The following is a 14,621-nucleotide window of genomic DNA, read 5'->3' as shown; positions in this document are numbered from 1 at the left end:
ACCGCGATTTCGCTGGAAGCGTGTGCAATTTTTCAGATTAGCACCCGCTCCCGGCGAAATCCTGCGGTTGTCCTTATGACAAATTTTTAATTATATATATATTTAATTAAGGGTAGCCCAAGAGAGTATGAAAATATAAAACAAAGAGATCAAGGAATGCTTTTGCAATCGATATGAATTGTACATGTTTCTAAGTTCGCGTAACAGTATATGCGAATATAACAACACAAACAAATTTCAAACCTTTTTAAAGTATATTTAGAACAGATAAAAATATTTTAAAATATGAGGAAAATGACTATTTTCACGATTTATGTGATTTTGACTTTGGCGTTTTAAAAAATCGTCTCATTTTATAGTATGCTAAAGTAATATGGAGCGTTAAAGCACATATCATTACAAATATTACGCAAAAATAGTGATAATTACTTTTATTTGGAATCGAGGTTGATAAGTCGATTTTTAACTGTACTCACATCTGCTGATTTTTATCTTAATATAAGTGGTATCTTTGCATCACAAATACTTAAAAAATGGTGTTGAGATTATTTTTAATTTTTAACTTCTATGTTGAGAAATGTGTGTGATAAGACTTTTTATGTACTTTTTCATTTATAATTTCTAAACGGTGTCCTCTAAAGTTTTAAAAATGTTCTAAATTGTACTTAGCTAGAAGTACTTCACCGAGATAATTTTAGAAAAAAATGTATTATTCGAAGGAAAAGTGGAAAATGAGTGGGACCTGGAAAAAATTTGGCATAATTTTTTACTAAAGAGGTCAAATTTCATGAATTATCAACATTTTTAATTTTATCCAAATGAAAAAACCGAACAAAAGACCACTTTTTTTTGCTCGGATAAACGCAACATTCAAATATTTTTGTATACATATATATTTGAAGAGCGGAAATGCAAAATGAGTCAAGCGCCATTTCCAATTTTTTTCAGGAGAAACTAAAAACTTGTTTTAAATTTAGCAGGAACACTCAACAAAAAAAGAAGAAAATACTTGCGAAATATTTACAGGCTCAATCGAAACGAAAAAAGGTTGCTTAGAAAAAGCTATCCAGTTTCAAGAAAATTAATTAAACAAGTGATGTTTCAAGGTTAAGTTTTGTGTCCGTATTAACTTTGTAAATTAATCGTGTAGTGAATTTTTAATTTTGAAAAAACTCAGAATTTGAATTCTAGCTATAGAATGGATGCAGTGAAATGAAATGACGACTTCGAAATTGCTTGAAACTGATATATAAAATTTTAATAATAATAAAAAGTATAATTTAGCATATTTTAAAGACTGCACATTACATTGGGCCAGGAACCACAAAAAGTGGCAAAAAACTATGGGTCAACATTTCGATTAAGTAAATATATTTTGAGAATCTAGACTCCTTGAAATAAGTTTTTTCAAATATTTTGTTATTTTGACTTCTTATTGCCGAATCAGAAATGAGCAAAGATATTTTTTGTTCTAGTGCACAATAAACAAGACGTTGAACGAGCACAAATGTCTATTGTACGTCTTTGGATTAATAAAGATTGCACCGGTAAGCGGTCAGTAAACGTATTCCCGCCCGTATCAGCGGGCGGGAGTGTTATTACCGCCTCACTTTTCCATAATTCCCGCTTATTTCCATTATTTCCCGTTATTTCCGTTATTCCCGCCTCACTCTTTCCGCCGACTCGACAGACATGGAAACGTTATCGTGTACGTTGGACAAAAAGCACATTGTATCAATTATCCATTCCCCGGTGTTCTCCTCGATATTAAAAAGAGCAATCCACCATTTTATCCGTTAGAATGTGTACTTCCATACAAATCTGCGCCATTTTGCGCGTTTTTCTATGCAAAAAACAGCAAAAATATAAAGAAAATAATTTTTCCGAATGAATTGTATGATCTTGAAATTTTTAAATAAAATTTAAAACCCTCGGGATATATATATTTAAATAAAATATTCTTACAATTATTTAGAATAAAAAGTAAATTAATACCTAAAGTCAATATTTTGTTTTCAAATTTAAAAAAATGTATTTAAAGATCTTTTTTCCTTAACTTTCTTATGAAAATTTAAAATGCGTAAAAAGTCAACTGAAAAATTTTCATGAAGAAATTTCTTATACCTTATCAACTTTCTACAAAGATTTGATTTGTAGTGTAGATTCAATTTAGATATAAAAACAAACAAAACTACAGTACGAGCACTTTAGTAGTTGATATTTATCCTAATAATATGTGACCGTCCGTAAAAAAAGGGACCTTAAGAGTTAAAAACCGATTTTCATTGTTTTTATGCTGTCGATACTTTTTGAATCACTCTTTCATAGTAAATAAGAATTAAATTTTTTATCTGCAAAACTGGATTTGTTATTGAGGTGCAAAGTGAGGAGTGAATCGCCTATTTCGAAGCGTGCGGTCCGCCCCAGAAATCCAGCCCCCCCATTTAATACACATATTCCTGTTCTATGTCCATGTGACTCAGGAACTCGCTTAGTGTCTGTCTGCGACCGCTTCTTCAATCGCTTGTACTGAAAAACTTGTCTGTTAACCCTAAGGTCCTTTACCTCGTAGACGGTCACATATGTTTAATATTGCGATAAAAAATCTCTTCTAATTGTTAAACAATCTAATTTTTAAAAGCGATTTTTGTCTTCGATTACCCGTATGCACCTCGCGGTAGACTCCGGAAACTACATTTTAAGGTTTTGAAAGACTCATTACAGGTGCAGTGGAACTTCGATAACTCGAACGTCTATAAGTCGAATTTTCGATAACTCGAAAACATTTTTCGGCCCCGAGATTTCAATATAGGATTTCTGTGTGAAATTTTTTCGATAACTCGAACATTTCAATAATTCGAAGTCATTAGACGAACCCTCAACAGTCTCGATAAGTCGAATTCCTGAACAAAAGGACCGGACGGTCGGGCAGTGGACAGGGAATAGAGTCGTCTAATTGAAGGGATACAATTTCATTAACTCGAATATTTCGATAATTCGAAGTCATTAGACGTACCTACAAGAGTCTCGTCAAGTGGAATCCCTAAACAAAGGGACCGGGCGATTTTTTTACTTTTGGCGCTTGCTCCTCAAATAAGCGCGTATGATTCAAAAATATATACAGATGTAAGCTCGGATATAAGCACAAATCGAGTCAGTCTTAACTATCGACAGTAAAATAAAAATTTGACGAAGTTAAAAAAGGAATGAAACGTAAAAAATCAGATCTCAAGTTAATTCGGTATCCCCGCGAGTACTCTATATACGATATTAAAGGACCAGGACAACATTTTGAAGGCGTTGAAAGAATCACCTTGTTTGCCACAGCGTAAAAGCTTTAAAAAATCAAGTTTCCCCGAACTTGAGCGAGGTATGATGGAGGGGATGAAGCGAGTGAGATTATAAATTACCAGTGCCAGGACCATTAAAAAAAAGCTGTGGAGTTCACGGAGGATTTTGGACTGAAATTTCAAGCTAGCACTGGTTGGCTGGAAAAATTCAAATTCAGGAACGGCATTGTATAGAAAATAATATCAGGTGAGATTGCAGCTGTGACTTAACTTCACTGTGAAGACTACAGAACGAATGTACTGCCGAGCCTACTAGAAGAATATGACCCAGAAGACACTTTCAACGTGTATGAATTTTGTCTTTTCTTTAGATGCTCACCAGACAGAACCTTGTCATTCAAAGGTGATACTTGTCATAGAGATAAGAAGAGTAAAGAACGTGTGATAGTCATGGCAGGAGCTAATATGACTGGAACAGCAAAATTGAAACTGGTTGTGATTGGAAAATCGCAGAAACTAAGACGTTTCTAGAAAAAGAAGGTGGACTCATTACCAGTTACATATACGAATAATAAAAAAGCGTTCATCAAGAACGTAAAACATTATTATCGGAGAAGTGTAATGCAAAGAAATTTGCAAAACTTGAAATCTGGAAAAGAGATGAACGACGTCAATCTTCTAGATGCCATTGAAATGCTGCATAAGGCTTGGGCAGCAGTCACACAATCAACAATTGCTAACTGTTTCCGTAAAGCAAGTTTTACAAATGTCAAATAGAACTTTTTAAAATTTTATTTATTGGTAACCATGTACACATACAATGTTCTTATATTCTAAAAACTAACCATTTACTTAATTCTTTTTTCTTCACAGAAATTGGAGATCAGGTGGTGGAAGAAACATCTGTGGAAGAAAGTCCACCAGAGTGGTGTCGATATCAGAAACTTTTTCCTTTAATGAGTGCGATTGAATTCCAAGACTTAGTCAACGTGGACTCTAATGTTATCACCACATCTTATCCGACTGATATTGAAATGCTCAATGCTACAACGTTTGAAGAAGAGTCTAACGAGTTAAGTGTAGAAGAGGCAGATAGTGATGACGATGTGGAATCATCACCAACTACTCTTTCTCAGACCACGGATGGTCTAGAAATATTACGAAAATATATTCGAGAACAACCCGGAACTACAGATGAGATTTTTTCTGCACTTTACGTGATTGAAAGTTATATGGATAACATTTCAATGAAAAAACCAAAACAAACAAAACTGACAGATTTTTTAAAGAAATAATATTGTATAATATATTGTGTATGTATAATAATTGTATAATATAATAATAATAATATTGAGTCTGAATTAGACATCATTCGTACAATAACAATTTTCGATCCTAATTACTACATTTTTTACAATCAGCCCTTTTCAGGGCCAACAAGTTTTTCTTACGGGGAATAATCTTAATATCAATCATGCAGTCGCTTATTAGTTAGAAATCCTGATATTTTTAGTCTTTTGCCTACATTCTACTCTTCTCTATTTTTGCACTTAGTGTACTTAGTGTATGTTCCAGAAAAACATAATTTTGCCAAGATATACATAATTCTTCGATAACTCGAAGTTTTTTTGCTTCCCTTGGTGGTTCGAGCTATCAAGGTTCGACTGTATATTGAGAAAAAAAAAAAATATTCAAAAAATATTTTATCTGCTATTTTGAATAATTAATCTCATAACTCATCATTTTTAAAAAGCATACCTCCAACGCGAAATAAAATGTAAGAAAAGACACTTTACGCACACTTCTAAGCTATAATTTTGGTACTACATACTTTCAAAAATATCGATTATTGAAATTTAAAAAAAAATTACATTTTTCCATTTTCAATTCATTTTGAGAAAATTTAGAAAAAATCAACAACAGAAAAACATCGTACTCAGTTTTACTTGAAATTTTAGTTTTTACTTTGATTTTAGAAAGACTCTCCCTGCAATATTTGGACGGCTATAAATGGAGGTTGCCGAGGCAAAAGCAAATAAGTCCATCGGAACCAATTTTTCAGGAAAGAAAGTACCTTTTCAAAAATCAAATGCTCAGGATAAATTAAAAAAAGAGAAAGCACATTCGAAATTTGATGGACGTCTATACAGAGAAAATCCTGGAGCACTGAGTGCTTTCACATACACGATTAGTTCGTTTGTGGAAAAAAAATTTGCATACACTACAGGTTAGTGTATCGACACGAGCCAGTCGTTTATCGAGAGGAACCATTCGTTTATGTTAAACAATTCTCAATAGAGCAGTGAGTAGTGTCACCTACACTATTCATTGCTTCATGATACACGACGGAGTCGTGTCGGACACGGAATACGCGTTTCCGATCATTAACGATAGAAGCCGAATAAGAACGAAGGCAGCGACATCTGTCAGCTGATCGCAAATGAAAAAACATATCGATATCGTGCGTTGTGGCTATGTAAAGTTTTATAAACATTCATGTAAAATCCATTAAGAAAACGTTGAAACGTACGAGGTAATTTGTTTTCTCTGAATATTGTTCATAACTTTTAATTATATTAATTTTTCAACGTTTTTTTGTTACCGCTTTTTGAGCACTTATGCAGTTTTGGTAAAGAACAATATTTTTAAACTGAAGTCCATGCGAAACATTTTGTTTTCATGAATATAACTATCATGGATGGACTCTGTGGATCCTAAATATGTACAATATATGCCTATATCCATTTAAAAAATTGATTTTTTTACTTTTGGCGCTTGCTCCTCAAATAAGCGCGTATGATTCAAAAATAAATGCGATTCACGATCTTGATTCATTTAGTGCGCGTTCGTTCTTATTCGACTTCGATCGTTAATAATCGGAAACGCGCCACACGAGTCCCACACGACTCCGTCGTGTATTTTGAAACAATAAGTAGTGTGGATCGCAGTACTCATCGCTCTATGGGGATTGGTGTAAAATAAACGATTGGTTACTCTCGATAAACGACTGGCTCGTGTTCGAGCCATTTCGTATTTAACCATAATGTCCGGTAGAATTTCAGAGAATTTTGAGCAAATAAAATTTACTTTAAAAAATGGCACTTACATGGTTATTCCGTGAAACCCTTCAACAACTGTAATTATTATTTTTTGGTTATTGCGTGTCACCCTTGAACTACTGTAATTATTATTTTTCTTATATTTCTGGCAGAATCTAAATGCTTGGACAGTCCGTACGCTTATGCACGCTTACAAGATAGTCAAGTCTAAGCGTACGGACCTGGAAGCGGGAAGGGAGAGTTGTGAAAGGGAAGGGGGAGTTGCTTGTGAACGGGACATAGACACTATACCTATATTTTTGTATTATATTATTATTTTAAGAAAGTGATTAATTCAGGATAACCAAAGTATTTTTTCTCATTTTGCGGTTCCAGCCTTCATTTGAACTTGTGTAAATAGCCTTTTGTCAAATCACACTGAGATTTAAAATAATCAAAACAGAATGAACCTATGTTATTGCAGCGTCACTTTTTCATCCAAATTCAACAATGACTATAATCACACGATCTGAACACTAATAAATTATTACTGAAACGACAACATGGCATTCTATATATTTTTTTGCACGACAGAAAGTATGATAAGTGAAACGGGTGCATATAGGGATTTTCTGCATTGTGTGAATTACGGCGCTCCGCAGTCACTTCACTCGCCTGGAAAAACCTCAAAACTAAAGAATTCTAAACAAATTAGAAAACAAAAGCATCACTGCGAACGAAATGAATACCCAAATTCTGCGATCAAGAAATAATTAATATTATTATTCATTAATAATTACTCTCACCTATTTGATCTTCCAACCACCGATGACATGAAACGATTGAATTCTGGTAAATTTTTCTTTTCACCATGAGGCGAGGACTTTCCGCCCTTGAATCGCGCATCATTAAGCAAGACCGTTTCAAGCGATTTTCTTTTATCAAGAATCGAAGAAAATTCGTCTTGCGAATTTGAAGTATGCACGTGACCAACAGATTGAGCTCTTTTTCTTAAAACAGTTTCCTCACTGTTCTCATAACCGGTTCCCTCGCCTTCGACATTGTCGCAGAAGTTGAGACGCTGCCGAGTTTGCTTCAGAATCGGTTTCACGCCCTCTTCGTACGAAACATCAAATTTTCTATGTAACGCGCGACTCTTGAGGGCCGAAAGTTTCTTCGGAGATGTCAGATCTGATTCACTATTCGGATCCTCCTGGGAATTCTTTCTTGAGCATTTTAAAATTGTTTTCTTAGGTTTTTCATCATGCTCGTCTGATTCTGTGCTTGATTTCTTTTTTAATATTGGTCTGGGTTCCTGGGGTGGTGGATCAATCAGAGAATATTCTTCTCTACTGTGTTTCTTTTTCAATATCGGGCGAACTTCTGAGTTGTCCTCCTTTCCAACGCTGGACATTAAGCTAATGTTTACGTGCTGACTGGCGTTATTTTTATTTGAATAGTTGCTGAATTTCCTTTTCAATATGCCCTATTTTTGAAAAGAAAAATATGTTTCGTTACACAAGTTTTAAAATGTATGACTACATAATGAATCATAAAGCGAAAAATCTTATTTTTAAACAGCGGAAAGTGAAAACTCTAAAACAAAACCACTTGGGCTACAGTTTACTTTACGTATTCGAAATTTATCTTTGATGCTTCAAACTTTTACGATTTTTACTTTGTTGATTTTTGATGCTACCAGTTGTCAAATATTTAAAATTTAAGCGTATAAATTTTGAATTTTCTAATGTCGAATACTTCCAAATTGAATTATTATAATATGTACGTGAAAAACTGATTTATTTGTAACGCTTAATATCAATTATTATTAATAATAGAAATTTTATCTATTTCGATCACTTTTAAATCAAAATTGATTACGCATTTCTAAATTTGGACACATTTAAAAAGAAAATTATTCAATTAGATCAAAGTTATTAATGACAAAAGGTAAGTTAGCCTTAGCCCGGGAATAAGTTAAGCAATTATGCATTTCGTATCACACACGAAAGCATTTTTTTGTGTATTGGGCACCCTGAGGAATGTTTTTATGGTGGGAGGCAATCAAGTTACCTAGGAATTACTTTTAAAAGTTCCGTGAGCTTGTGTTATGCTTGTTGAATAAGAATTCTAAATATTAATCTTTATTCGATTAAAGTTTATATTTTTTTAAATTATACTATTAAGCCATGTGTTTTCAGGGAAAGCGAGCTCACTTGGTTAGGAAGGGAGTAATTTCGATCGGGGGTATAGATTTTTTAGATTGATCTAGAATTCCAGTGTTGTTTATATAAACATGTTTGTTCCGCAATACTGCTCCGAACCGGATTGTTGATAAATTTCTCTTGATCAACTAAATCAATTTCAGGAAACTGAAATAAAGTAATAAGCATAGAAAAGTTTCATGATTTTTGTAAAAAAACGTTTATAACATTTTCGTGAACAAATTTTTAAACAAAATTTTAATGAAGAAGCTGAGAATATACCTGCAGGTTCTTTTTGAAATATGTTTAATTACAATATTATGTAAAAATTTACCCGCTACGTGGGGACATCCTTATTTTTTATTTTTAATGTTTTTTTTTACTATTAAAACAAAAACTAAACGTCTTATTAAAGAAGGGTTTTAAAAAAATTGGTAACTCTTTTTGAGATGAATAATTATGTTTTAAAAACATTTTTCGTACCTTGGTTCATATACAAAAGAAATTGCTAGTTACAATATTTCAAATTTACTTAAAAAATGTTCACCATCTACCGGCCTATCTGACAAAATAAAGTTTTAAATCTTTCAGTTGCATATATATCCAATATATTATCAAAATGTACAATAGTTACGAATAAATAGTTTAAATCAGCTACTGGTCAATAGGAACGTACTTTAAATTTTTTTGCATAGGCCTTACACAAAGCTACTTTGATTGATGCATTCAATGAGTGACTTACAAAAAAATTAATTAATTTACTTCCCGGTAATAGCTACACTGAAAGTTGGTTGCCAGAAGTGAGGCAGTTTGAGAAAGAAAAGAGGGGGAGAAAAGAACATGAAAATGGGAGCCTGGGAAGTAGATAAACTGAAAGAGTTTAAAGAAAAAATTGAAAAGGAGAAGATTAGGTTAATAAAAGAGGACGGAGTAGACTCGTTAATGGAAAGATGGAAAGAGTGGATTGAGAAGGTAAGGGATGAGATAGGTACAAAAACAGAAAGAGAAGGGGAAAAGAGAGGCTGGTGGGACAAGGAATGTAAGGAGAATAAAGAGAGAATAAAAGAGTGTGTAAGAAAATGGAGAATAGGGAGTAAAATAAGAGAAAACGTGAACCTGAGAGGATGCTAGAAAGGAAAAAGCAAAGGGGAAAGGAAAAGTACAAGGAAGAAGTAGAAAAAGCGATCAAAGAAGGTAAGGTTTGGAATTTGATAAATGAGGAAAAAGGAGGAAAGAAGGGCGTGAATGAAGAAATAGAATTGGGTGAGTGGACAGACTATTTCAAGGGTCTGTTAGGGGGAGAACAAAATAGGATAATAGGGGAAAATGAAAGTTAGTACAAGGAGAAATGGAGGTAGGGAATGGAATAACAAGAAACGAAGTGGATGCGGCAATAAATAGATTAAAAAGGAACAAGGCTACAGGAGAAGATGGTTTGGAGAACGAAGCATTGATTATGGAGGAGAAGGGGTCAGGGAAGGCCTGTGGGAGGTCTGCAACAAGGTATGGAATTAGGAAGGATAGCCAGAAGAGTAGTTGGCAGGGTAGGTGGTACCACTTGTCAAGAAATGGGAGGGAAAGAAGGTAAAAAAGTACATAGGGATCACTCTCATGCCAGTTGGCTATAAAATATATGCAGAAATTTTAAGAAAAGGTTAGAAAGCAGATAGAGGAAAGAGAAAGTATTTCGCACAATCAGACGAGTTTTAGAAGAGGGATGGGAACCATATACAACATTTACGTACTGAACGACTTGGTTAACAGATATCTAAGGAGAAAGAGAGGAAAATTAATCGCGTTATTCGTGGACTTTAAAGTAGCTTTTGCTTCAGTAAACAGAAAAGTGTTATGACAGGAAATGAAAGAGAGATGAATAGAAGGAAGGCTGGTGGAGAGGATAAAGGACATTTTTACTGAAACCAGGATTAGGGTAAAGATAGGAAAGGAAAAAGGAGATGTATTCTGGATAGAAAGAGGTCTAAGGCAAGGGTGCCCTTTGAGTCCGCTGCTGTTTAATATGCTGTTGGCGGACCTAGAGGAGAATCTAAAGAAGAAAGGAAAACGGGAGACGATATTGGGTAAAAGCAAAATATACTCTCTAGCTTATGCGGACGACGTAGTTCTGTTAGGATACGATGAGAAGGGGATGAACCTAATGATAAGAATTTTTGAATAGCATGTTGGAATGAAGGATCTGATGGTGAACATAGATAAGACCGAGGTGATGTGTTTCAGAAGTCGAAACACCATAATAGATTACGATTGAAATATGAACGGACAAGCAGTGGAAAGGGTGGAGTTCTCTTACTTAGGTTTTTGGTTTGAGACAGGCGGGGGAAACGAGCTGCAATTGAGGTAAATAATTGAATGTGCGAATAAAATAACGGGCCAAGTATCGGGCATAGGAAAGAGAAGGATCAAGGACGATTGGAGAATGAGGGCCCTGTTGTTTGATGCGTTGGTTTGGGCCCTGTTGTGTTATGGAGTGGAGATCTGGGGATGGAAGGAACATAGGAAAGTAGAGAGCATACATGAACGATTTCTGAGGCGGGTAATGCGGGTTAGCTGGAGTTACCCCGGGCACATGTTAAGAGAATAGTTAGGAAGGGAAAAAATGGTTACTGGACAAATTAAGGGAGCCCGAAGGTTTGAAGAAAAGCTAAAAAGGGGAGAGGGAAACAGAATAACACAAGCATGTTTGGGTGAAATTCGCAACAATGAGGCGAGAGGAAATTTGGGAAATTCAAAATGGAAGGAAGGAAGGACAAAAATGAGAAGGGTTTGTAAGATACGAGAAGGAGTTATAAGAGTGGCAGGACATAGAGTTAGAGCTTTTAGCTAAGCAAGGAGAAGAGAGATGGACAGAGATTATAGATTCGAGGTACAATAGATGATATAGGATGGTCAAAGGGTTGACGGAACCAGAATATCTGCAAAAAATAAAAAAGGAAAACAAATGGAGTAGGGTGATATGGTTTAGAATGGGAGAAGAAGTAAGAGCTGTTAGATATTGGATGGATGAAGAGGAGAATCTATGTAGAGTATGTGGATACGAAGTGGAGTCATGAACACATGTTTTAGAGAGGTACACAGGAGAGGAAGATGGACAGTTAAGTGTGGATGAGTGTATAACATGGATTCTGGATGGTAATGGACAGGGAGTGATGTGGATGAAGAAATTGGAAGAAGTAAGGGAAAGCAAGGGAATAGGGCAGAGCCAATCGGTTGATCCTGCAAAAGGAAATTAAAAAGCAAAAGTTGAACTCAAAATCGTGGATAATATTTGTTTATTATGGTAAGAGGAAAGGAAAGCCTTGGAAGATCGCTCGTTACTAGAATTATTAGTATTATTTTTTTTATTATTTTATTTTTACGTAAAGCGAAACATTAGAAGATAAACAGCTGATAACTTAAATTAAGGATGGAATGTAAATTCTATGTACAGAGAGCGGAGGACCTCAAACCCGTAAAAGGGAGAGATTAAATATACATACATAACATACATACATGCATACATACATACAAACAAACATACATCTTTTTGGTTAAAAATTCAAACATACTCTGGTGAAAATTAATTTTTTGTTAAGATAAAAAGAAAAATTCCTTTTTTGTTAAAAATGCAACTGTTTTGTAAAAATGCGCCTTTATGTCTTGGATAATTTTTGATCAATAATTGAACTACTTGATTGAAGTTTGTACTACTTTCATAATTTCTTTTTTTTGGTTGTTGAAGATTCATGTTCGTATTTGAAAATTAATTTATTATGTTACAAATTCGTTTCATTTTTTAATAAAAATTATTTTTCTTAAATCAAGCTTTAAAAATCCTTTGCAATTTTTGTTAAATATTTAGAAACATTTAAAGATTGATGTGAAATTTTTATAAATTATTTGAAATCTTTCGAAATTTTTGTGAAAGCTTTTAAAGCTTTTTGAAATCTTAGTGAAATTTTTGTGAAATTTAATTAAAATCATTTTAAAATCTTTAAATATCTTTTGAAATCCTTGAAATTACCTCAAATGTTTGTAAAATCGTTTTAAAAGGTTTTTTAAAAATATTTTTATATTACCTGAAATCTTTGGAAATTTTGGTGAAAACTTTGTAAGTTATAGGAAATTTTTAAGCCATTTCCCTTTCGGAGTTAGAGCGACTCACTCGGTGGGGAAAGGAGTAATGTGAGGAAGGGATATAAAATTTTTAGATTGATCCAGAATTTTCGTGTTATTTATTTACATAACACATTCGTTCCGCAACACTTTTTCCGCAACCCAGGTTGCTGGTCAATCTCTTTAGCAATCACCCCCAGTGAAGATCCTACATTTTTTCATGCAGGCTCTCGTGTATATATATATATAAAATTTGTAATAAGGACAACCGCAGGATTTCACCGGGAGCGGGTGCTAATCTGAAACCCGCACCCAGCGAAATCGCGGTAAAATTTCAGCCACAACCACATCTCACGGACGTGAGATAGGTGGTTACAGTCTGTAACGGAATCAATACGACGATCCGGCAAAAGTTTCGTGCACCCTGAGAACACGAAGTGATCCAAGGACTACCGCCTTCTGCATTTTTCCCGTAAGTGTTTTAGCATATTGTTGACACGCAGTGATGCTTTTCAAGCTTTTAACGAGTGAAAGCTTGACACCTCCAAGAGCGCCGATAAGGACGATTAGTTTAACAGAATATTCCGGGTATAATCGTTGTAACTCCCTTATAAGGTCTCTATACCTCTCTTTCTTTTCATTCTCCTTGACTATGATGTTTCTGTCAGCTGGTCCCGAAAATTCGATAACGAACCTGGTTCGCTTCTCGAGGTCAAGAAGAACCATTTCTGGTTATATATATATATTGCGTAGTGTTTTCTCACTCTTTCCGTCGAACACCATAGTTTTTGTTTTATTTACGTTAATTTTGAGGCCCATTCTCGTCATGCTTGCATTCAGTTTATTCAACATTCTTTGCAGGTCTTGGATTGACTCTGCCATAACAACCTTATCATCTGCGAACGCTAACCCACGTATCTTTATTGTTTCGATATCCACACCTTCTTCGTCGAAAAGAGCCATTCTTAAACACTTGTCCATGAATAATATACATCACCATGAAGACATAACGCATCCTGGTCTAACTCCTTGAATGATATCGAAACAGTCACTCAATTTCGCATTTACCTTTACACTCGCTTTACTACCCGTATATATGGTATTTATAGCTCGTAGGAGCCATCCATTAACTCCATACTTTTTCAGGACTTCCCAAAATGTACTTCTATCTACCTTGTCAAAAGCTTTTGCTAGGTCGACAAATGCACAGAAAACTTTTTTTCTTACTCTCAAACATTTTTCTGTGAATTGCCTTAAGCTAAATATTTTATCCGTACATGGCCTTCCTGGCATAAACCCACTTTACACTACCCAAATCTTTTCTTCTGTTATTTTCATTACCCTACGAATAAGTATCTTTCTTTTGTATGTTAGTACGATAATCGCCTTTTTCCAATCGTCTGGGACATCTCCCATCTCGAAACATAAATTTATCAATTCGCATAGTCTATTTGGTATGTACTCGCCACCGTGTTTAAGCAAATTAGCGTTAATACTGTCTACCCCGGCAACCTGGCCGTTTTTCAAGTTCTTAATTATATTCCTAATCTCAGTGACACAGACTTGCTCAATTGAGTTTCCTGACGAATCGTGTTCTACATCGCAGTTGTGGCGTCCTATAGCTTCATCTCTGAATTGTCCGCTAAAATAGTCTCTGAAAGCGTCTAGTGTCCCGTCTGCATCATATAGAATTTCCCCATTACTATTTCTCATGTTGACAAATTCTGTACTTTTATTTCCCTTCATTTTTTTATAAAGCATTTTCTTGCTTCCTTCAAAGTCTTATTCTCTTCTTCTGCTCTAAGTTTATCTTTACTTTCCTTAATTAATCGTTTGAGTATTCTCTTTTTGTGTCTGTAATCATTTATACGTCTATCTCTTTCCTCATCGCTAGACCTGCGATGTTCAAAGTTTGCATGTACGTTTCTTTCTTTGCATTTTGGGCAGTCTGAATTTCATCATTTTACCACGCATCACCA

General features: G+C 34.6%; 1 protein-coding gene across 4 annotated transcripts in view; it reads right to left on the bottom strand.

The window, feature by feature from the left end:
* LOC117181395 (supervillin-like) overlaps positions 1 to 14,621 on the bottom strand; it is a 206,552-nt gene that overhangs the window by 109,029 nt on the left and 82,902 nt on the right. For all 4 annotated transcript variants that reach the window (XM_033374005.1, XM_033374006.1, XM_033374008.1 and 1 more), the window contains exon 8: positions 7,135 to 7,814. In XM_033374005.1, coding sequence (XP_033229896.1) covers positions 7,135 to 7,814 — 680 coding nt within the window. The remainder of the gene's footprint in view (positions 1 to 7,134; positions 7,815 to 14,621) is intronic.

This window comes from Belonocnema kinseyi, chromosome 10, assembly GCF_010883055.1.
Source record: "Belonocnema kinseyi isolate 2016_QV_RU_SX_M_011 chromosome 10, B_treatae_v1, whole genome shotgun sequence".
Classification (NCBI taxonomy): Eukaryota; Metazoa; Arthropoda; class Insecta; order Hymenoptera; family Cynipidae; genus Belonocnema; species Belonocnema kinseyi.
Note: the sequence above shows the minus strand (reverse complement) of the source record. Positions and strands in the feature narration are given on the sequence as shown.